Source organism: Corylus avellana, chromosome 10, assembly GCF_965113065.1.
Source record: "Corylus avellana chromosome 10, dhCorAvel1.hap1.2, whole genome shotgun sequence".
Classification (NCBI taxonomy): domain Eukaryota; kingdom Viridiplantae; phylum Streptophyta; class Magnoliopsida; order Fagales; family Betulaceae; genus Corylus; species Corylus avellana.
Genome location: NC_142499.1, coordinates 21,071,049 through 21,097,362, shown reverse-complemented (window position 1 = coordinate 21,097,362; position 26,314 = coordinate 21,071,049). Strand labels below are relative to the sequence as shown.

Genomic DNA, 26,314 nt, shown 5'->3' with positions numbered 1-26,314 from the left:
AAGTGAATAAGAGCCTGTTTAAAATTGTGTTTAAAAAATAGAGCTTTTAAGTCGAAAAGAGCTTTTAGGAAAAAGTTTTATTTTAAAATTCTTGCAAAAAGTACTTTTTGGCTATTTTTAAACTTTTTGGACCCTTAGTGCGCTTCTAATTTTTTTAGCAAACAAATTTTTTTTTTCTTCAAACGGACTTTTTGAATATTAAAAGCAGATCCCCTAAACACAATCCCAAAAAAGCCCTAAGTGCAACAATGTAGTCTTTAGGACTTTATTTTGTGGATTTAAATTATAGACCGAACCATGTAAAATCGTTTGTCTTTATTTTTATTTTTATTTTTATTTCATTATTATTTTCTTCACGAGACAAATCTCAAAATATAGTCGAAAGAAAAGAAATTAAAATTATTTTTTTATTAAAAAAAATCACATTTAGAAAGACAATTTAGTTGGGATTAATTATTCTGGTTAAGTATGCATATTTCATTGCACTAACCTTTTTTTTTTCTCAATATTATTTGAGGCAAAATTATAGTTATCCCAATTTACTCATCCCTACAAAATCAATGAATTATATAATGTCATGTCATTTAAAGAGCTCTATAGCGCGCGTACAAAGAGACCAAACCATTAAAACCACTGAGACGACATGCACCAAGAGGCAAGAGGCAAACTAGAGCACAAGGTAACTTTTCTCATAGGAGGCTAGAAGCTTGCTTGTGAATAAATTTATTATTATTATTATTGTTATTATTATTAATATAAGCAGATTAGATACATCTTCAATTAAGAAATGAAATATTTAAATTTTATGAAATATATTATTGTAGTTACCTAATGTTATGGAGAATAACAAAGATTTTAGTAATCAATCTTAACTTTACATTTATCTATAAGATAAGAATATATTTAAAGTGATCAAATTCTATTTGAATTCAAATGTTTATAGACAGGACGGAGATCCCCCCAAATTCCTTAGGGAATGTGAGGGCCATGAATTATGCATCTGGACCGTTGGATTACATCCAACGGTCCAAAACAATTTACTAAAAAAATAATAAAAAAATATTACTTTTATTTAAAAAAAAAATCAAAATAAAATTAATATTAAACTTTTAAAAAAAGTGTAAAGTTTTTTTGTGGTGGCCGGCCACCACTGTTTAAATGCTAGGGGAGTCTTTGGCCACCCTAGACCACCGGTCTGGGGTGGCTCTTGGGGGTGGTTCAGCCACCCCCCAAGGGCTTAAAAAAAAAAGTGTTGGCCCTAGGCCCTTGTGGGTGGCTGAACGACCCCTAAGGGCTAGTTGGGGGTGGCCGAAGCCAACCCCATGGCCCTTAGTTGGGGGCGGATCGTTCCCTTTGGGAGTGGTTCAGCCACCCACAAAGGCCAAGGGCCTACTAATTTTTTTTTTTTTGAAGCCCTTGGGGGTGGCCCAAGGGACAAGGGGTGGCTTTGGCAACCCTAGACCAACTGAAGCCACCTCTATCCTCTAACAGTGGTGGCCGGCACCACAAAAAAACTTTAAAATTTTTTAAAAGTTTTTTATTAATTTTTTTTGTTAATTTTATTAATTTTTTTTATTTTTTAAATAAAAGTAATATTTTATTATTATGTTTTTAGTAGATTGTTCTGGACCTTTGGATCAACATATATCCAACAGTCCAGATGCATAATTCGAGGCCCTCGAATTCCCGAGATCCTGGTCCTTACAGATGAGGACTATTGAAATATATTATACCCATCGAATTACAATAATAATATTTATAGAGAAATTAATGTTTGTTAAATAAGATAAGATGATAAGATTGAACATAAAAGGGTCTGCAAGAACATCAAACAAATTTGGGCTCTGTTACATATCTTTATTTCCTCCGTACGTTCACAGAGTAACTAGGCTCTCCATGTAAGTAAAAACACAGGTACAAAAATGCAAGGGAACGTCCACCACGCCACAAGTTGAAAGCTTGTTTACTGCTTTGATATTAGGATCATACACCAACAACTCATCGTTATTATTCAGCCATACGACCACGCCATCTCTCCAACACCCCAGCAGAGCCCCAAAACTTGGAAAGGCTCCAATCTTCTGCACTTTGATCCAACGCTCGTCAACCCCATCATCATCTTTCATCATCACCCAAATGTCAATGACTTGTTCACTCCAATGATTGCAGATTATAGCCAGAGATTCATCCAATACCCCGAGCTTACAATGAGAACCTTCCGCGTCTGACGGCGTCTGCACATGCCGAAAAACCTCCTTGTCCTTGTCAAAATATACGACACTTTCCTTATAAAGAATATTATTGCAGTCCCGAGTCTCCTGACCACCAATCCAATATGGCACTCCTTTCAAGATTACCGAACAGTTAAGCTCAATGCTTATAAACCAGGGCACAATGGCACCGAATACTCTCCAACAACCCGTACTCGTCGAGTACACCTCAACTTGGGGACGATGATCTGAAGGTTCATCGCACGAATACAAAATTCTCACCACCTTGTAATCATTACGATGGTAACCAAATCCTACTTTGTCGAACCTCAACGTGCTCGTGGAGTAGGGGTCGATGCCAAGTGTAGGCAGAATCTTGTGTTCTCAGGTAGCAGGATTCCATAACGTAATATTCCTCCTGCCATTATATAAACAGACTAAACCATTACAAGAACCCACCACCATTCCTTTTTCTGGAGTTTCTATCTTGACCGCCACATCGAGTGCTTTGACCGATATCAAGCGCAGCGAATGGCTTTTATCTCGTCGCCTGTAAACAAGTAGGTGACAGCCGTGATTGGCAGAGCGGTTGAGGTGGATGGTCGTAAAATCACCACTTTTTAGTAAGGCGGACCAGGATATGCATACCAACCTCAAACGAACGAGGGACTTCACCGGTAGCCTCACGAGAATGTCTCTGAGCAAATCCTCGGGCAAGTAACCGGTCGGCATCACTATGACTCCAACTACTAGCTGTGAATCGGCGTTGCTGCTTGGTCTGGTTCAAATATAAATATCGTTGCTCCTCCAACAGGGGTTGATAATGCTAGACAAAGTCGCAGGTTTAAAGGAGATTAAGGTTTAAGACTCTCAATTTACACGTATTTATGTTCTGGTTGTGTGTGCGCGCAGGGACGGAGCCAGGAAATTTTATGGGAGGGGCCAGCCAATTTTTTCTTTTTTTTTTTTTTCTTTCAGTTCTTTAAAAAAAAATTTATTAAAAAAAATTATTTTGATTGTTTTTTTATGAAATAAAGACTACCGTAAGGGCAAAAAAAAAAGGAGCATTTGAAAGTAAGGGCCAAAAAATGAACATTTGAAAGTAAGGACCTAAAATAAAACAACTTAATGGGTATGGCCCAAAAGGCCAAAAAAAATTAAGAATAGGGCCAAAAGTTTTTATTGGATATGGACAAAAAATCAAAAAATAGGGCCAATTTTTTTTTTTTTTTTTTTATTACTTATAATTTTTTTTTCCCCTTATTTTGGGGGGGACCATGGCCTACCCCGGTCCCCCCCTCCCTCCGTCTCTGTGTGCGCGTGTTTAGTCGGCGTCTTTGTTTCTGAGACTCTGTCCTTCTGTAATGTGGATTGAATTTGGATGGGATGCATTCACTGATTCAAGTTGAAAAAGCTTTGGGTCAAGAGCCCGTATACTGGGCTTGGGCCATGGCCCTATTGTCCAGATAAATCCAAAATATAGTCCAATAAAAGAAATAAAAATTATTTTTCATTTTAAAAACGTTGGGATTAATTATGAGCGTGTTTCATACTTAGAGAAATGCTAAATGCTCTTTTAGTGTTCTTATGATCCTAGGTGGATATTACTAACATGTTTCTGTCAATTAATTATTTCGTGTACTTGAAGGATTGGATGACAACACTTAAATTCTTTACCTATCTTATCGGTGTAGAAATATATAAATCAGTGAAAAGAGAGCGGAATTGTTTTGCCCGCCCTTACTATAATATAGAAAGAGATTGATAAAAACTATAATATAGAATATAAAGTGATTGAAAACATTGTTTTGCCCTTACTCAACTGAGTGATAGGTCTTTATAGTAATCAATCTTAATTAACGAAGTACACGTTTGAACCAACAACTCATAGTTATCATTCTGCCATACGAGCACGCCATCTCCCCAACACCCCAGCGGCATCCCAAAACTTGGATAGGGTCCATTAATCCTCTTCACTTTGATCCAACGCTCGTGATCAACCCCATCATCATCTTTCATCATCACCCAAATGTCAACGAAATTACTCACTTGTTCACTCCAATGATTGCAGATTATAGCCAGGGATTCATTCAATACCCTGAGCTTCTTGTAAGAACCTTCTGAGTCTGGCGCCGTGTGCACCTGTAAACAAGTAGGTGACAGCCGTGATTGGCAGAGCGGTTGAGATGGGTGTTCGTAAAATAATATTATCATTTCTGCCTACTAGTCATATCTAGCGTCCTGCAATGGCCGCCTGAGTGATTTAGATGCCACTAGAATAGCCACAATTTTTTCACACAATTTTTTTTTTTTTTTAAATTATTATTTTGTAAAAATATCTCCTAATATCTTTTTTTCCTTTTTCAAAACTCCGCTTTTGAAATTTTACCAAACAACGTTTTTGTTGTTGACCCCTTGTAGAACTCATTTTTCAAATGTGACCCGGCCCAATCAATTTTCAAACTTTTCAAACGTACTCTGAAGTTTTTCTTAGTTGAGATATAGCATAATCTTAGCCATTCCTTTGAAATGAACATTCAAAAGTTAAAAATAAAAAATTACATGCACAAGAAGTCATAGATGAGATATTACATGTCCCAACTGGAGTTCAATCTTACGCATTCCACTTTTATTTGTGGACATGTCAAAAATAAAAATAAAAATAAAATAAAATATTGCATTGGATCTCGCCTCAAAAAATAATATTGTTGTTCCTGTTAAAGCATATGCCAACAGCAAACTCTGCTTCCAAAAGCTTGAAAAGCTGCAGTAAAGTCTCATCATCAGGATCTACGTTTACTTTTATCGGTTTGCTTTTGGATTTTGATGGGCTACTTCGACGAATATATTCTCTGGCTTACCAGCAGCAGAAAGCAAAACAACTCAATGACATGGTTTGTATGTACATCTCAATCAATTAAAGAAGTTGAGTCCATCCATGCACTTGAAAGTTTATTTGGTCCTTTGCCACAATTGAACTCTCATGCGCCTCTTGCAACCAACAAAATCGATCGACGATTCAAAGAGCAGCTCCGGTGACCCAAGACGATGTTGAGTGGCAACACAAAAATTCTTTATCAGCAAAAAGATGTACTGGCCAATCAAGCTGCCATGATCAATTGAATATAAAAAGGTTGCCATCAATTCTTTATTGCATTGATTGTTATTGGTAGACGAATACAAGAGAGAATACGCAAAGGCAGAGACCAACAACCTACGCAACAATTACAGGATTGATCAGATTGAACATCAAACAAATTTAATTATAGTGCGTTTACAGGAACAAGGCTCTCCATGTAGGTAGAAACGTAGGTAGAAATCAACTTGGGATGACTTGAAAGTTTCTTTACTTGTTTGGTATTTGTGTCATACACTAACTCCTCGTTACCATTCTGCCAAACCACTACCCCATCTTTCCAACACCCCAGCGGGATCCCAACACCTGAAAAGGGTCCAATCCTCTGCACTTTGCTCCAACACTCGCCATCTTTCATCACCCAGAAGTCAATGAAAGTGCTGACATGTTCAGGCCAAGGATAGTAGATTACAGCCAGGGATTCCCTCAATACCCCGAGCTTCTTGCTGTACTTGTTGTAAGAACCTTCACAATATGGCACATGCACCTGCCGAAACACCTCCTTCCCCATGTCAAAACATACCACAAACTCTTCACGAATCGGATCCTCTGGTCCAAACCTTGTTTGCGGCCAAAACGACCCAAAACCAAGCCAATACGGCACTCCTTTCACGATTACCGAACACTTACATTGCTCGATTACAGAGGGCACCCTGGCATCGATCAATCTCCAAGAACCTGTACTCGTCGAATACACCTCAACCTGGGCAGGAAGTAAACGGTTATCCTGGTCTTTACAATACACAATCCTCACCAATTTATAATCATTAAGATTGTAACCAAATCCTATGGAGACCCAACTCAACGTGTTGGGGAACGTGGGGTGGATGCAAGGTGTAGGCAGAATTTTGTGTTCTCTAGTAGCAGGATTCCATAAGAGAATCAACAAGGATTTATATAAACAGATTAACCCATCACAAGAACCCGCCATTATTAATCTAACTTTTCCCTTTAAAGGAGTTTCTATCTTGACCGCCGCCGCATCGATTGCCTCGCTCGATAGCAAGGACATGGTGTGGTTTTCAGCTGCATGGCTGTTAACAAGAAGATGATTACAGCCATGATTGGCTGAGCGGCTGAGATGGGTGGTCGTAAAATCACGACTTTTCAGTAATGCAGACCAGGATTTGCACACTAACCTGAATCGAACAAGCGGCTTGACCGGAAGCCTGAGGAGAATGTCTCTGAGCACATCTTCCGGCAAGTAACTGGTCGGCATAAACTCTGAATCGGCTTTGCAACAGCTTACTGCTACTACTGCTCGGTCGGGTTCAAATATATATGTTGTTTCTCCAACGGGGTCTGGTTGACAAAGTCGGTGGTTTAAGAGGAGATTAGGGTTTAAGACACTTGATTAACAAGTATATTTATCTTCTGATTGTGTGTGCGTGTGTTCAACGCCTATAGTTTAGTCGGTTTCTTTAATCTTTTGGGCCCTCCCTGTTTCTCTGTTTCTGTAATGGTGGATTGGATGGGATGTACTATTCAAGTGGAAAAGGCTGTGGGCCAAGAGCCTCTTTTCTGAGCATGGGGTGTATCATTATATTTGAATTACCTTAAAATTATGAATTTGATTATCTTTGTGAAATTTAGATTAATTAACTTTAATAATTTGATAAAATTGAATTACTCTAAATTAAGAAATTTGATTAAGATTATATTTAATGTGTAAGTTCTATAAATAAATAGAGACTTTTGTATTATAAACTCATCAAGTCAATAAGAACAACAATGTAACATTTAGGACTTTATTTTGTGGATCTAAGTTATAGAACGAACCATGCAAAATCGTTTGTCTTTATATATATATATATATATATATATCTTTATTATTTTCTTCTATCACCATGATCATATGGTGAAGATAAATCCTGAAATATAGTAGAAAGAAAAGAAATTAAAATTATTTTATATTAAAAAAATAACATTTAGAAAGACAATTTAGTTGGGATTAATTATTCTGGTGAAGTATGTATATTTCATTAATTACACCAACTTTTACAAATCAATGAATTGTAGCTTTTTCTTGTTGCCTTCTTCTCCAATTTACGTTGTTAAAGAACTAACGACGCTACACTATATATATATATATATATATATATATAATGTCATGTCATTTAAAGAGCTATCTAGAGTACAAAGAGACCAAACCATTAAAACCACTGATGAGACGACAAGCACCAAGAGCCAAGAGGGGCAAGAGCACAAGGTAACTTTTCTCATAGGAGGCTAGAAGCTTGTGAATAAATAACTTTCTTATTATTATTATTATTATTATTATTATTGGCAGATTAGATACATCTTTAATTAAGAAATTAATGAAATATTTAAATTGTATGAAACATAGATTTTATTGAGCTTTAAAAAGGATATATTCAAAATTATCAACAATAAAAAATCATGCAATGATTTCAAAATATGAAGACTAGGACTATTAAATAAATTAGAGAAATGCTAAGGTGCAGTAAAAATATCATTTTTAACCCATAAAAGTTTTAGGTGACAAGAGAAAGGAATCTTCTCAACTTCATTTGAAATAGAGAAGATCCCTTTCCGTGGCAAGAGGCCATAGGCTTTATCCGTAGTTACTGTGATCCCACTTACTGATGGGCCTATGACCTCTTGTCGGCCACCTAGGACTTTTATGAACTAAAAATGGTCTTTTTATTGCAGTATAACATATCTCAATAAATTAATACTAGGCATGACAAAAAAAAGTAAAGAAAATATTTTGCAAGGCTTTATTATGATCATGACTTTACACAAAAAGAAAATAAAGAAAATATTTCTTGTGCTGCAAACATCATATTGATGATTCTTCGTTTAATTGGATTAGTTTGCTTCTCTCAAACGTTTTTAGATGATTTTTTTTTCTTTTTCTTTCTTTTTAATTATGATGTAGTTTATAAATATTTTGTACTTTGAGTTATTTGTTAATATTTTTACTTTCATCAAATAAATATATAAACTATTCTAAAAAATATTGCCAAACGAGCCAATAAATCAATGACATGGTATGTATGTACTTCATTAATTTGCTATTGCTAGTAGCATATCTCAATCATATCAATTAAAGAAGTTGAGTCAATTAATCATTAAACTTTCAAAATTAGAAGTTGAGTAGTAGTCAAATTAACACTAAAATTCTTTACCTACCTTTTCGGCGTAGAAATATAGAAATTAGTGAAAAAAGAGCACAAGCAAAGCGATAAAGATCAAGATCGATAAAAAACTTTATATTTAAAGTGATCAAATTCTATTTGAATTCAAATGTTTACGGATGAGGACTATTGAAATATATTATACCGTATTACAATAATAATATTTATAGAGAAATTAAGGTTTGATAAATAAGATTATAAGATGATGAGATTGAACATAAAAGACCAAATTCGGGCTCTGTTACGTATCTTTATTTCCTCCGTACGTAATACGTTCACAGAGGAACTAGGCTCTCCATGTAAGTAAAAACCCAGGTAGAAAAAAGCGTGGGAAGCACCAGGCCATAAGTTGAAAGTTTGTTTACTGCTTTGATATTAGGATCATACACCAACAACTCATCGTCATTAATATTCTGCCATACGACGACGCTATCTCTCCAACACCCCAGCAGCACCCCAAAACTTGGAAAGGGTCCAATCCTCTGCACTTTGATCCAACGCTCGTGATCAACCCCATCATCATCTTTCATCATCACCCAAATGTCAACGAAATTACTCACTTGTCCGCTGCAATGATAGCAGATTATAGCCAGGGATTCATTCAATACCCCGAGCTTCTTCCCGTAATTACAATAAGAACCGTCCAGCGTGTGCACCTGCTGAAACACCTCCTTGCCCATGTCAAAATATACCACACTTTCTCTATAACGAATACTATTGTAGTCCTGACCCATCCAATATGGCACTCCTTTCAAGATTACCGAACAGTTATGGTCGAGGATTTAACAGGGCACAATGGCATCGAATACTCTCCAACAACCCGTACTCGTCGAGTACACCTCAACTTGGGCACGAATACGATGATCTCGAGGTTCATTGCACGAATACAAAATTCTCACCACCTTGTAATCATTAAGATGGTAACCAAATCCTACGCTGTAGAACCTCAACGTGTTCAGGGAGCCGGGGTCGATGCCAAGTGTAGGCAGAATTTTGTGTTCTCTAGTAGCAGGATTCCATACTGTAATATTCCTCTTAATTGCCATTATATAAACAGATTAAACCATTACAAGAACCCATCACCATTCCTTTTTCTGGAGTTTCTATCTTGACCGCCACATCGAGTGCTTTGCCTGATATAAAGCTCAGCGAATGGCTTTTATCTCCTTCAAGGAGGTCAATGTGACAGCCGTGATTGGCGTCAACAAGTAGGTGACAGAAGTGATTGGGAGAGCGGTTGAGATGGGTGGTCGTAAAATCACGACTTTTTAGTAAGGTAGACCAGGATTTGCATACCAATCTGAATCGAACGAGGGACTTCACCGGTACCCTCAACAGAATGTCTCTGTGAAAATCTTCGGGCAAGTAAATGCAGGTCTGCTTCACCATGGCTAGCTGCGACGACGTCTACTACGTAAGCTGTGAATCGGTGTACGTTGCTCCTAGCTTCGTTGCTCGTTTTAGAGGCGATTAGGGTCTAAAAGAGTGCAAAAAACACTATGATGTAATGGCTTTCGTACCCTTCTCCATGGGTATGCATTGATATATATAATAATCCTTTACAACAAGATTCCCTACTATTTCTCAATTACAGCTAGACATAAGATTACATCAAATAACAAATAATATTTAAACTAAGAGACATTATTCCCTATCACTTGAACTCAATGATATAAGTGTCAAATTACTCACGATTTATCCTAAAACCTTAAATTGATAGAAAAATATAAATTTAATTAATATTTAATACACAACAATTACAGGATTAATCAGATTGAACAAAAAAGGGTGTGCAATCACATCAAACAAATTTGGCCTTCGTTACAGATCTTTGTTTCCTCCGTTCACAGAGCAACTAGGCTCTCCATGTAAGTAGAAACCCTCGCAGAAAAAAAATTGGAAACCACCCCATATATGAAAAGTTTGTTTACTGCTTTGATATTAGGGTCATACACTAACAACTCATTGTTACCATTCTGCCATACGACCACCCCATCTTTCCAACAACCCAGCGGGATCCCAATACTTGAAAAGGGTCCAATCCTCTCTACTTTGATCCAACAATCATCATCTTTCATCACCCAAATTTCAACGAAATTGCTGGTTTGTTCACGCCAAGGATAGTAGATTATAGCCAGGGATTCATGGAGTACTCCGAGCTCCTTGCGGTAAGAACCGTCAGCATCTGGGACATGCACCTGCCAAAACACCTCATTCCCTATGTCAAAACATACCACAAACTCCTTAATTTCAGCACTTGTTTTTTCCCTAAAAAGTTCAAGGCCCAGCCGATATGGCATTCCTTTCAGGATTACCGAACACATATAATACGGCCTGATTGAACAGGGCACAATGGCATCGACTACTCTCCAAGAACCTGTACTCATCGAGTACACCTCAACTTGGGCACGACTTGGAGGTTCATCCCGGGAATACAAAATCCTCACCACCCTGTAATCTTCAAGATGGTAACCGTGTTTGGGGAATCGAGATCGATGCCAAGTGTAGGCAGAATCTTGTGTTCTCTAGTAGCAGGATTCCATAACGTAATATTCCTCTTGCGATTATATAAACAGACTAAACCATTACAAGAACCCACCAGCTCATCTCCTATTTCAGGAGTTTCTATATTGACCACCACATCGAGTGCTTTGCCCGATATCAGCATCATCGTATGCCTTTCAGCTCCTTGACTGTCAACAAGTAGGTGACAGCCATGATTGGCTGAGCGGTTGAGATGCGTGGTTGTAAAATTCCTACTTTTTAGTAAGGCAGACCAGGATTTGCTTACCAATCTGAATCGAACGAGGGGCTTCACAGGTAGCCTCAAGAGAATGTCTATGAGCAAATCTTCAGGCAAGTAACTGGTCGGCATCACCATGGCTCCAACTACGTACTACGTAAGCTGTGAATCGGCGTTGCTGCTTGGTCGGGTTCAAATATAAAAGGTTGCTCCTCCGACAAGGGTTGCTAGACAAAGTTGCTGGAGATTAGGGTTTAAGACTTTCAATTTATTTATCTTCTGATTGTGTGTGCTTTTGTTCATCGCCCACCGCACTGGGCATGGCCCATGAGTCCATGACCATATGGTCCACGCGTACAGCTCCAGATAAATTCCAATATATATATATATATAGTAAAAAAAAAATTAAATTAAATTAACACACACATATTAAAAAGTGACATTTAGATAGACAATTTAGTTGGGGTTAATTATTCTGGTTAAGTATGGATATTACAATACACTTTTCATTTTTTTTTTCCTCTCAATTTTATTAGAGCCAAAAAGTAGGGGTGGTATTACGGGTTAATAGGTCGGGTTTGTCACGTTGTATCGAGTCATAGATATATGACTATTTGAGTCAACTACAATCCAACTAATTTAATTAAACTAGTCAAATATCTCATCCCTAACACAATCCATTTAAATAAACGGACCCATATAATCAATTTAATAAATAGATAACATGTTGGGTTAATCCGAACACAACCCATTTCATCTTGTTTCAATATGTTTACTATAAATAGAGTTGAAATGTAATTTAAATTTATAAGTTAATTGTGGTTAAACATGTTGACCCGAGATTAACGTGTTTATTAATAATTAATATTGTTTGATTTGACCCGAATCTTACTATACTAATTCTTAACCAGCAAATTTTGTGTCATGTTCTTATAAGATTCATTAATCATGTCAAAAGCCAACAGCCCTTAAAAAAATAATTATTGCTTGACCCCATTATACATATATATCCCTACAAATTAATAAATTACAGCTTTTTGTTGTCGCCTTCTCCCCCAATTTTTCTGAAGTTATCAAATTAGAGCCTATATATAGGAGCCCGATCCATTAAATTACTGGCTCTAATACATGCTGAAATTATGTGGTATGCTTTTTTAAATGGTCCAGACAAGTCCAACCCAATAATGCACAAGGTAATTTCTCATACAAGCTTGTAAAATAAACCATGCTTTTATTGCTTCTCTTTTTTTTTTTTTTTCTTTTTTTTTTTGGGCATATAAAGGGGAAAAAGTCTTGCACACCTATATACATCTACCATAATTATATAACGATTTAATAATTACATGCCTAGGACAAATAAATCACCTTATTATTAGATACGTTTTTAATTAAGAAATATTTGACTAATATCTAATATTTATATGAGTAATACTACTCTTCACATCAATTTATTATATTCATTTCGCATAAGTTGATAAGGCGACGAAGTGAGTGTAAAGAGGAGCGTTACTCTATTTATGAAGTAATTAACAGCAAGGTATCAATTTAGGACACAATATTAAAAATAGACATATGGTTCGAACTCCATGTTATTTATTCTAAAAACTTAAATCGAAAGAAAAATTTTAAATTAATAACTTAATTATATTTTTACACACAACAATTACAAGATCAGATTGAACATGTATAAAAGGGTCTGCAAGCACATCAAACAAATTTAGCCTCCATTACAGATTTTTTCTTTCCTCCGTACGTTCAGAGAGCAACTAGGCTCTCCATGTAAGTAAAAACGCCGGTAGGAGCCCCATAAATGGAAAGTTTGTTTACTGCTTTGGTATTAGGTCATACAAGAACAACTCATCGACACCATTCTGCAATACGACCACCCCATCTTTCCAACACCCCAGCGGGATGCCAACATATGAAAAGGGTCCAATCCTCTGCACTTTGCTCCAACACTCGTCATCTTTCATCACCCAAAAGTCAACGAAATTGATGACTTGTTCATCCCGAAGATAGTAGATTATAGCCAGTACCCCGAGCTTTTTGCTGCAGTAATAATAGAAACACATAATATGGGACATGCACTTGCCGAAACACTTCCTTCCCCATGTCAAAACATACCACAAACTCCTTACGCACATACATTTCGTCTTTCCAAAAAGATTCAAAACCCAGCCAATATGGCACTCCTTTGTGGATTACCGAACACTTATGCGGCCAGAGAAAACAGGGCACAATGGCATCGACCACGCTCCAAGAACCTGTACTCGTACAGAACACCTTAACTTCGGCTGGAACTGGAGGTCCTTCAATACTCAATTCTCACCACCTTGTAATCATTAAGATGGTAACCAAATCCCACCGCCCTCATCAGCGTGGAATAGAACTTGTTGTCCATACGAGGTGAAGGCAGAGTCCTCTGTTCTCTAGTAGCAAGATTCCATAAGGTAATATTCCTCCACTCATGATATAAACATACCAAAACATTACAAGAACCCACCATTCCTCTATTCTCAACTCCTATTTCAGGAGTTTCTATCTTGACCGCTCCATGTTGATCGAGTGATATCAAACCCATGCCATGGCTTTCACCTTCATCTCCATGACTGATTGACTGTCAACAAGCAGGTGACAGCCATGATTGGCTGAGCGGTTGAGATGGGTGGTCGTAAATTCATGACTTTTTAGTAAGGCAGACCAGGATTTGCATATCAACCTGAATCGAACGAGTGTCTTCACCGGTAGCCTCAACAGAATGTCTCTCACAAAATCTTCAGGCAAGTAAATGCAGGTTCCGCTTCACCATGGATCCGACTACTACGTAAGCTGTGAATCGGCGTACGTTGCTCCTAGTTTAGTTGCTGGTTTTAGAGGCGATTAGCAGGGTTTAAGACTTTCAATTTACATGTATTTATGCTCCGGTTGTGTGTGTGCGTGTTTACTCGGTTTCTTTGTCTCTCTCCTTCTGTAATGTGGATTGGATTTGGATGGGATGCATTCAAGTTGAAAACGCCTTTGGGTCAAGAGCCCATATACTCGGCTTGGGCCATGGCCCTAGTGTCCAGATAAATCCCATAATATAGTCCAAAAAAAATAAATTAAAATGAATTTTCTTTTAAAAAAAAAATTGTTTTGTTTTGTTCTTTTTTTTAAAAAAAAAAAATTATTAATATTTCAGTACATTTTTTTTTCCATCTCACAGTATATATAACTATATAAAGCCAGTTCATTTAAAGAGCCCAGACCAAGGCCAAGGCATTGAAGGAGCCCACTACATGTGTACCGGCATGTTATACGAGTCATGCTATGTGGTTGCCTAGCGTAGGACAAATATTAAAATAATAATAATAATAAAAAATTTTGTCACTTTTTTTTTTTTTTTTTTTTGTTAGTTAAATTTCTATGAGTTAATATTTAATTTTTAATGCTTCAAAATTTATTTTTGGATTTAAAACTAAAATTTAGGGATGAAAGGTTAACCCTTTAGGGATTGTCAAAAGAGATTCGAGCATCCTAAATTTGGTACTAATGCCTCAAATTTGATGCTAATACTTTAAATTTAGTGTTAATACTTCAAATTTAGATTTTCCTTTAATATCTCTATTCATCAATTTAAAAAAAAAAAAAAAAAAGAAAAGAAAGAGCAAGCAAAATATCTGACGATATTTAAAAAAAAATTGGCCACGTCAACTTTCACAGATGCTGAGATGACCTCATGCTGCCGAAAATCTCTACTCCTGTTATATAAGCCGAATGTGGTATGTTATAGAATAGTCTTTCCAATATCAGATAAGTTTCCACGGAGAGAATGGAAATGGGCTCCGCAGACCAATGGTCTAGACAAGCCCAGCCCAACCCAAATATCTTACAACCATTTGAGACATTATTCAAACTTATAAAGCTTGTAAAATAACCATATTTTTGTTTAAAAATTTCCTCTAAGAAGGAAAAATTGTCTAATCAATTTAAAATAATGCCAAGTATTTATAAACATTTTAAAAGTATATTAAATTCTTAACGTTATTAATAGCAGTTTACTAACTTAAATTAAATTTAATGTATATTTTAAATATTTATAAATACTTGGCATTATTTTAAATAAATTAAACAATATTTCCTTTAGACTAGTTTGCAGGAAATTTTGGCCTAAAAATTAATTCATGCACATAGAGGGGATGAAGTCTTCCACACCTACACAGGCTACATCTACTATAACGATTTAATAATTACACTCGTAGGAACAATAAATCACCTTATTAATATTATTATTATTATTACTCCACTTCTTTACGCCCACTTTTTCACACCCAAACGTGAATTTGGATTCCTTCCAATTGAGGAGAAATTAGAGATTTTTTAACTATTAATCATGGCCCTTTATTTTAAATTTAATGGTCTATAAATCATTTAAACTTCGGTAAAACGAAGACTGCATTTAATGCCTCGGTTATATAAAAGTAGCTTACATTTTATAGATCATTGAATTTAAAATGAAAGATCACAATTAACAATTAGAGAATCTCCAATTTCTCTCAAATTAGAGGGGATTTCAATTCCCCAAACATAGCTTTTTAAAATTACCATGAATTAAAATCTAATAAAAATTCAACCCGAACTTAATAATAATTTTAAAAAATCATCTACAAGTATAATGAAGAAGCGAGAATGTGTAGCATTATTCTTCTTAAATATTTATTGGGCATACTAATTAATATGATTCCTTTCTTATTGTCAATATTCCCGGCCCTCTCATCCAATTAAGGTTAAGACATTCACCGCCATCCCTTTCGATATCAACAGGAAGCTCATCCATCCTTCTTGGCATACGCAGCACGCTAATGATGATCTCCTCCCGCGAAAACCATTGACCGATGGTTATACATGTCTGTCGGAGATCCCGACAGAACTGAAGATATTTTATATATATATATATATATATATATATATATATATATATAGCTCTCAGAAGCCACATTAATCAAAGTTAGAATCTGAACGCTGCTGGAAATTTGGAAGAAAAAAGCCAAAACATAAAACCAGTTGTTAGAATATCTTTATCACCGATTAATCACTAAGCTAGTCGGCCGCCGGATAAGCTTTTGATGTTCTTATTTAGGAGGACTTGTGCCCTATTGCTATTGGCGACCACGTCGACTTTGATTTTCTAACCTTCTGGCCGGCGCCGCGTGTGACGGTCTTTAATTCTTGTATGCTGTATGCCTTTTTATCCCTATATCAGGAAATTGTATGAAGTAGTAGCAAATCCACGTATGGAAGGTCAACATAATCCAGCTTTTACGTACACACAATGAATGCATGGGAGAGTTGATATTTGTAGGTAAAGCAGATAATGATGTTGGTCTAAGCGCATCGTTAGTTGTCCGCGGCCACTTGTAAAGTTTTTAAATTGTTGAAGAAGTGATGTGATGTTAATTTAACGACCCACTTAATGGTCAAACCCAAGCGAAAATAGACCAAATTATGCCTTGCAAGTTATGAATATCTGTTTAATTGATGACAATTAATTATGACAATATTCAGATTTTCCTGAATGTTCCCAAATTGTGTCTTGCAAGTTAGGATTAATATCTATTTTCCTCAATATATGGTCCCAAATCACTCCGTAATCATGATCAGTTGATCAATTTATCTACTTTTAGATCACGTAAGCATGAGTAGATTTAAAAAATGCTGTAACCAAACTATATTCACATGAAATAGCTATTTCTCAAGAAAGAAAAAGAAAAAAAAAAAAGAAGTTATATTATCCCATAAATGGAATAGCCCTAAAAATTATTTTGCAAAGTACCATTCTTGGTTTCCGGAGCACAAAAAAACTATTTGTAGACGTCATTTCCTTGTCGACCATCGCCCGACGGAACCCACTATCGACCACCACCCTCACATAGCCACTGCCAACAGTTGTTTGCCCCAACCTATAATTGATAACCATATTCGGGGGTCATCTGTTGTTACTGGGATTGCTTTACAACTGTCTTTGGTGGCCCTTTATTGTTACCAGCCACCGTCTCCGACAACCCTTCACCAATGTCTACCAATGTCATCAACTGCAATCTTTGGCAACCCTTTGTTGTCACTAGCCACCTATGAGGAAAATGACGAATATGAATTGGGTATTTTTTTTTTTTTTTTTGGCACAGGAAAAAAAAAAAAAAAGAGAGAGAATGGTTTTTTTGAGATTTTTCTTATAAGTAAATGTATTTTTAGAAAAAATTGGTTCAAATATGATTTTATTTTATTTTAAAAATTTGTTCATTCTTATATTGTCACCAAACAAATAAATATGAATTGTCATTTTATTTCAGTTTCTCATGTATTCCTCCTAATATTTATTCTTAATTATAAATAATTAGTATTCTGAAGTATCAAATGTAACCTTAGTTTGAACATTTTTTTTCATCTTGTTAGCAGATGCTCCATATAAGGAGAGGGCCGGGGTGAAACCATTTGAAGTACGATCGCATAGCTGTAAGAAATTTCATTTAAAGTATGTCCCTTATGTCACATATATTATTGTAATTATAAAATTACGGTGTTCAATAATTTATTTCAATTAAAGTTTATTGTGTAAATCAAATATTCTGAATTAAATTACTGATTTAATTTTTGTGGAACAAGTATTTGATTTCAATCAAATATTCTGAATTAAATCACTGATTTAATTCTTGTGGAACAAATATTTGATTTCATTAAAGATTTTATTTTTGTGGAATCAATTAGCTGTATTGATTTGATTTTTATTCCTTGATGGGAGGAATAATTAAGGTAACAGTTCTAATTGAGGGTCCCCTGACCTACCTATAAATAATGCTTGTGTATTCCATCAATCGGCACTCACTGGTAGGTATAGGTCAGAAGAATCTCTCAATAATTGTTTAGTTTTTAGTTTGGTTGCTGTTCTTCAAGCTACTTGGGCAAAGCAATGACCGGAGATACATATATGTATTAAACTATTTCCGCTGCTAATGTTATTGTTAATTAGCATTTAATATATATTGAATTCTTACAATAACTCCTCTCTCTACAAATACTCTGATCTATAATTTTTATTTTTTATTTTTTATCTTTTATTTTCTCTTCTTAAAGCAAAAATATTAACAAAAAATACAAACACAAAACACTCATAAAAATACAAAAGCATATTTCATATTTATATCATATCATAACACTTTTAAAAATGAAAAATAAAATATATCCCCCGAACCACTCATTCTCATAGCAATTTTCATCATTTATCTTTGTTGACTTAAGTATTGGAAAGCTCTCTCATCGACAACCTTCGACAAGAATCCAATTGTTTTTACGTAAAACAATGGATGGACTGCACACAAAAAAAGAGCATATTTAGTGTCATTTTTTAAATTTCATTATGATGACCCTTGATCTTCTAAATAATAAGAAGAAGAAGAAGAACCCCTAAAGTTCAATTTTTTATTTTGTCCCTAGCTACTTGCAGGTGTCCATTGGCAATTTGGGCGAGTCCTATTGTGCGATTAACTGCATCATGTGTCTTTATCATTATGCATATATGTATAAAAGAATTGATTGAAATGTACACTAATTAGCTGCATGCTCGTGCACAGATCGATTATTAAAATGAAGATACAAAATATAAAAAGCATTAAGATGATATGAATTTGTCTAAACTAATATAATATTTTTGATAAGACGAAGAGAGAACTATCAATTTGTATTAATTAAAACTTTTAGTTACATGATTTCAAATAGATATGGTAAATAATATTTCAAATCTTTCAGAACTTTTGCTAATTTCTCATAGAGTTTTTTTTTTTTTTTTTTCCCCCTAAGCCATTAATGCTAATGGAGTTTAAATTAGAACATATATATATTACAATGTTTTACACGACAGAATTAGGACGATGCTTAATTTACCATATTGTGTCATGTAATCTCCTACACTTCTATAAAATTTTTAGATTCTAAAATTACGTGAATGTATGTCATTCCTTACATTGAACAGTTTGAAAAGTGTCACCTATTAAAAATATGCATGTCATGTTATCCAAAAAGCAAAAAATAATTATCCTCCGAAAAAACTTCTTCACTTTTAAAGAAACGCTAACTTTTGAAGAAAAAATAAAATCCAGATGTTTCTTGGAACACAAGTGACTAAAGTGAGCCAATTTATTTGGCTCTAATCAAAACCCTAAACAAAAGGGAACAAGATCCTCTCTAATCCATTTTGGACTGAATAGTATCTAGTTAATGGCTAAGATCTCTCTAGAGAGATCATGAGGCCATAAATGGAACATCTGTCTCATTAATATAAATAAGAATAAAATATTATTTATATTTAAAAAATAATAATAAAAAATTAAAAGAAAATAATAAAAAACTATGGGGTGGCCGGCCACCCTAGTTGGGCTTGGGGGTGGCTTCGGCCACCCTAGACCGGCCCTTTTCGCCACCCCCATGGCCCTTAGGGGTGGATCGGCCACCCACAAGGGCCAAATCAAAAAAAAAAAAAAAAAAAAAAACTCATGTGCATCTTACATGTTATTAAAAAATGAAAAAGAAACCTGTCATTTTTATAGACTTGATTGAAGGAAGTTCCTTTAACCTAGTTTGGAGGAAAACTCTGTCATTTTATTATTATTTATGTTAATGGGACCCAGGATCTTAGCCATTAACTAAACACTCTCCAGTCCAAAATGGACTGGAGAGGATCCGGTTCCAAACAAAAGACAAATTAATCATGTTCTCGTTGCAACCTCAGATGCTATAGAACTTAATGATCAACCTGAAGAGAAGCCGGCAGACACACTGATTAGATTCAGTTGGCATGTGTTATATATTGGATGTGTTTGGCAAAGGGCTTGAAAAAGGAAGTGGACTGGAACTATAATAGATTTGATTGATGTGAGAAAAAAAAAGTAAGAATGTTTTGTATAAAAAAGTGAAAAATAAAATAAAATTTTTGTAGTGACTTTTTTATTTGAATAGTAATAAAAAGTGATTTATGTGATATAAAAAGTAAAAATATTATGGTTGATTTTGAGAGAAATTTTTTGAGTATTTGAGTCCGGTCCGGTCCACTTCTTTGCCAAATACACCAATTTGAGCTAGCGTTTGATTTTTGGAAGGAGATTAACAGTACTAGCTACTGCTACTGTCACCATGCATCTTTATATCGGAATTGGACCTCCTTAATGAATTTGTCCTAGATGATCTGCTTTTCCCTTGGAAACAAACAAATTCGAAAAATAGAATGAAATAAGAGAGCTAAGGTATTATAGCGTGTTGGGTCTCATCTATTAAAAAAATATTTATATCACATAAAAAAAGATTGTATTGAAGCATTTAATTAAATTTATATCTTCCTTTTAATTTAAACTTTAACAAAATTGAGATTTAACAAAATACCTATACTCTGACAATAAATCACTAGCTAGTATGCTCTTATTACATAGGGGGACAGGGTATTATTGAAAAATCTAAAAGAACTATTAAAAAATATGAACCATCGAGCCCGTATAGGAGTTGTTGGCGGCAGCTAATTAATGTGTCCATCTGGAGGGGCAACGAGTTCCTAACCTCAACAACAAAATCCACAACTAGTAATCAATTTATAACTTCTAAAAGAATTGATTTTCTTTCAAGTTAACCCTTTCTTGGTGAGAAATACCAGTTGGTTGATTTTGATATATCTACCGTTGGAAACTTTTGCAAGAAGTGAATCAGATCGATCATAAAGTCTTTCCAACCACAAAAAATAAAAATAATAAATAATAAAAATCATTAAGACTTTCGGATATAGATTATTAACAAAAAAAACTTAGAGAAAGGAATTTTTTATTTTTTTATTTTTTTGGTAATAAGAGAAAGGAAATTTTAATTGTTAGTCAGTTTAGTCTAAAAGGCAAGGTGAATGGAACTTTACAGCTCTAGAAATAAATCGCCAAGGTAGTTAGCTTGCATTCAATACAAGTCAAGTAAAAATAGGCTCAACGACCCAAGCCTCGAAGCTTCACTTTGGCTCAAGCTGTATGGCTCGTATATATGCAAGCCATGTGTGACACACGCAACCAAATATGCGACAAAGTTTGAGAAATAATTATAATACATATTTTGTTACAGATTAAGATGACAATTTGCGATATTATACGAAAAAGTTGATGAAATATTTATGAGAGAATGAGATGTTTGGGAAGGCCAAACGGCGTAGCATTGATGAAGTTATTGTACGTACTTAACCTGATTTTAGTAATGGATCGAACGCATCTCATGTCATGATGACTCCAAGCCCACAGAATTGAAGGCTCAGGAAAATCACCAACTCGTAAATTAAAGATTTGCCTACATTTGCAACATCTCAAGGACTTGCTTACTTATCTAAAAACAGGAAAAAGCGCTAAAAAAAATAATGCAACACTTAGTCTCATATTCAATTAATTATGGTTTTAAAAGTCACTTATGAATATGAGAAAATGAGTCTAAAAAAAATAGGAGTAGGTGTAACATTACTCTATTAATTTAGTTATTATCTATTGGTTAAGAGTCTATGGTTTTTTTTTTTTATATGTCTGCACAAAGGAATAAAGAGAGGAGATTCGAACTAGTAATTTTCGCTTTATGAGGTATGATTCCCAGCCGATTAAACTACCTCTAGGAAATGAGTCTATGCATATGGTTAGTAGTACTTTGTTATTTATTTATTATCCGTTGGTTGGAGTCTATCGTTAGTAGTATTAGAAGTCTTAAGGGAATTAGAAGATGTTATGCGTATAAGAACAAAGACAGACTGTAGTTGTGTTCTAATGTTATACATACCAAACATGGCGGCGAGTTTCGCCAGTGGATAAATACTACCTTTATTGTTTAGTTATTATCGATTGGTTAGAACATATGGTTAGTAATGCTTTGTTATTTAGTTATTATCGGTTGGTTGGAGTCTATTGTGAGTAGTATTAGAAGTCTTTAAAGGATTAGAAGATGTCATATATAACCCTAAGAGTTGTCTTTCAATATGTTTCTATTTGCCCTCATGTTACCTACATGGGGGCAAGGCAAAGTATAAGGACCAAGATAGATAATAGTTGTGTTCTACTATATGATTGATGTGATATTTTTGTGACAAAAAATATCAATTATAAAAATTACCACTCGTAATAGAACGAATCCTGTAGGATAGGGCTATATTGAGGGTGTTGAACCTCAAGGACTGCAGAGGTTTAATTATCAGAATTTAAAAGATTAAAATCAACTTAATTAAAAGATAATGATTTATTTGTGTGAATTTGAAGTGCATAAAATAAACGGAAATAAAAGAAGTAAATGTATGAGAGAGAGAGAGTAGGGTATTGACTTCACCACAATTCTCACATCAATGGTTAACCATATTTAATTCTAGCACTTCATTCTATTCATGTTATAATTTAATAATAAAACATATAAAAATAATTTCATACAATCAACGGAATAACATAACCCATCTTCAGTTGGCACGGACCGTCTACCTAAATTACACTAAACTAGGGTGTAGTACGATCCGTCTTCCTTAGGCATGGCCTATCTAACCCTATTGATTGCATGCCAATTAAGAACCATTATATAACCATCATTCTTATAATCACAGAAAATAAGAATGATTTGAGTTCAATAATAGTAAAATAATTTCTAAGACAAGATAAGAATTTTACTAATATTGAATTGGAATTTAAAGAACAACTGCATTTAATATGAAGAACAGAAATCAATTGTAACAATCCTCAGAGTTATATAATCAACATGCATAAATTGAAAGACTATAAATTAAATACAATCAAACCATTGTACTTGGAAAGGGCTACATCAATACTCCACAATTGGGTTTAGCTGCTCATGATCTCCTAAGCTCCACAGACTATTTTACTGAATTTCTTTTGCTCTAGAAGCGGTGTGTTTGTTTACAATGTTTAGAACCTTATTTATAGGGAATTGGAAAACCCTAAAACCCTAGAAATCCTCATAAAATAGGAGGTCAGTCTCCTAGTCCAATTGGGAGATTGAAATCCAAGTCCATGCTGGAGAGGAATTATTGCCGTGCACTATACGCTCGTGTGCGCTCGATCCAAGATTTGGTGCGCTCGAGCCTAGCTGGTGTGCGCGCGAGCGCAGGTATGCGCTCAATCCTTGGTCGCAGACGCTCGAGTGCAGGTGCGCTCGATCCCAGGAGTGTTGCGCTCGATCCCAAGTCTAGAATACTCAGCTTCTTGATCTTTTAAGCCCATTTTCCAATGGTTTGTCAAATGAGACCTGAAACACAAAAACAAAAAAAAAATCAAACAAATAACAATGCTTAGAAATTAACATATGTAAATTAAGAGGCTTGAATGTGCAACATTCGGCGTTTATCACTATATATTACGTACCAAACATGGCGATGAGTTTCGCTAGCTGATAAATAGTGTCTTTATTTGTTTAGTTATTATCTATTGGCTAGAGTGTATGGTTAGTAATACTTTGTTATTTAGTTATTATCTATTGGTTGGAATCCATCGTTAGTAGTATTAGAAGTCTTTAGGCGATTAGAAGGTGTTACCTACAAGGGGGCAAGGCAAAGTCTAAGGACCAAGATAGACAATAGTTGTGTTGTACTAATACATACTGTTGTGCAAATTTATTTAATTCGTAAGTACACGAATCGATTGTAGTTTAATGGATTACAAGTGTGAGGTTGAACCCATAGAGAATTATATTTTTGAAACAACAATTTATATCTAAACTAATTTTACCTTAACCTAGTTCCAAAAAGGTTTTAAATTTTGGTTTTAAAAATTAAAAGACAAACATAAACTAATTAAAATAAACTAAGAGATAAAATAATAAGGTTTAGGAATTCACACCCACCGAATCATAACAACATACTTCCATGTTTATCAATAATCTAAAGTTCTAACAATTAAAATCTTATATATGTTTTACTATGCTTCAAACAATTAATCAAAGACATCCCATGTATCCATTCATTGCACAAATCATAAGAGGAATCCAATATCAATTAAATCATCAAACCAAATGTATTCGTAGAACAAATCACAAGGGATATTCAATCACTTAGGCAAATAAAATCAAGCAATCAATTATGTGAAATTATCTTAAATTATCAAGTGTATCATTGCATCACAAAAGATATCCAAGAATTATTCCACACATTGAAAAGAAGCAAAACAATTGAAATATTAAACCCAATAAAATCAGATAAATAAAGACTTACATGAAAGTATTAATGTTTTTCATCGGTGAGGCTTCATCCCCAACCTTAGTTGGGAATTTAACTCCACATAAAAATAAAACTTAAATCTAAAGAAAACCCAAACTAAAAAGAGAAAAACTGTAGAATTTTGCTCTCTGGAATTCTATATCTTTTCTTGAATGCAAAGAAGTCTATTTATAGGCTTAGGGAAGTCTTAGAAACCCTATTAAAACTAAATAATTGGAGGTCTGTCTCCCAGTCAAAATAGAAGTCTAAAATCGGAATAAGATTCGTTCAGATTTATGTTCTTTTATTGCGGGGCGATTTTGGCATAGTAACCATCCAAATTAGGAAAATATATTATTTCATAATGAACTGTATTATTTTGAGTTAGCTTTCTAATGCCGCTTGAATCACTTCAATCTGATATTTAAGTAAAAAGTTATGGTCAAAATACTGAGACGTGTGCAGAATTTGAATTTGAATCAAATCTGAAATTTTATCCAATCTGAACTTTAATCCAATCTAAACTTTAATCTGATTTAACCTTTTCTTGGATTTGGTTAAATTTAACCACATCATCTAGGTCTTTTCAATGTATGCTTTCTTTCAAACTTTGCATTTTTTCCTTTAAAGATGTAGTTTTTCTTCAATGATCTACAAAATACTAAAAACATTAAATTAATACAAAACATTAAATAACGACACAACTAAATGATTAACTAATGTAAATAAAAGGGTCCAAATATAAAATATTTGGCACTTATCACATACCAAATATGGCAGTGAGTTTCGCTAGCTGATATCTATTGGCTAGAGTGTATAGTTAGTAATACTTTGTTATTTAATTAGGGTTAAATACTAAATTAGTCCCTGGTGTTTCACAACTTTATTTTTTCCCCCCTAGGATTTCATTTTTATCATAGGAGGTCCCTGTGGTTTTGATAATAGACCAAGTTAGTTCTCCATCAGTTGACTTAACGGAATTTCACGTGGACCAATCACACGTTGACACGTGGCACTTACTTAAATTTTTTTTTTTTAAAAATTAAAAAAAAAAAAAGTATTTTCTAAAAATAAATAAATAAATAAATAAATAAATAAAGGATTGGGGGTGGCCAGGCCACCCCCATCTGGCTGGATGGGGGTGGCTGAGCCAGCCCCTGGGCGCCAAGGGGGTGGCCAAAACCACCCCCAGTACCCACTGGGGGTGGCTCGGCCACCCCCTAAGCTCCATGGGGGTGGCCAAGCCTCCCCCGGTACCCACTGGGGGTGGTTTCGGCCACCCCCAATCTTTTTTTATTTTATATTTTATTTTTTTAGAAAATACATTTTTTTAATTTTTTTTTTTAAAAATTAAGTAAATGCCACGTGTCAATATGTGATTGGTCCACGTGGCATTCAGTTAAGTCAACTAACGGTCAACTGACGGATGACTAACTTGGTCTATTATTAAAATCATAGGGACCTCCTGTGATAAAAATAAAACTCCAGAAGAAAAAAAATAAAGTTGAAAAACCCAAGAGAATTTAGAGTATTTAACTCATTTAATTATTATTATCAAAACCACAAGGACCTCCTGTAATAAAAATAAAACTCCAGAAGAAAAAAAAATAAAGTTGAAAAACCCAAACAAATTTAGAGTATTTAACCCATTTAATTATTATATATTGGTTGGAATCTATCGTTAGTGGTATTAGAAGTCTTTAGGTGATTAGAAGATGTTACCTACATGGGGGCAAGGCAAAGTCCAAGGACCAAGATAAACAGTAGTTGTGTTCTACTATTACATACCAAACATGGTGGCGGTGAGTTTCCCTAGCTGATAAATAGTGTCTTTATTGT

The 26,314-nt window shown here is 34.8% G+C and overlaps 1 protein-coding gene and 3 pseudogenes across 1 annotated transcript; all 4 read right to left on the bottom strand.

The window, feature by feature from the left end:
• Positions 1–1,874: 1,874 nt before the first annotated feature.
• On the bottom strand, positions 1,875–2,945 carry LOC148583498 (F-box protein CPR1-like; annotated as a pseudogene).
• A 589-nt stretch (positions 2,946–3,534) lies between these two features.
• Positions 3,535–6,574, bottom strand: LOC148583497 (F-box/kelch-repeat protein At3g23880-like). The gene is made up of 4 exons (XM_088511441.1): positions 6,486–6,574; positions 5,489–6,380; positions 4,079–4,352; positions 3,535–3,665 (listed from the first exon to the last, which is right to left on the bottom strand). Exons 1-4 carry the CDS (start codon positions 6,563–6,565, stop codon positions 3,535–3,537), a joined length of 1,377 nt encoding a protein of 458 aa, XP_088367567.1. The 5' UTR covers positions 6,566–6,574.
• A 2,208-nt stretch (positions 6,575–8,782) lies between these two features.
• LOC148583496 (F-box/kelch-repeat protein At3g23880-like) lies at positions 8,783–9,896 on the bottom strand (annotated as a pseudogene).
• A 455-nt stretch (positions 9,897–10,351) lies between these two features.
• LOC132173552 (uncharacterized) lies at positions 10,352–14,303 on the bottom strand (annotated as a pseudogene).
• Positions 14,304–26,314: the final 12,011 nt, after the last annotated feature.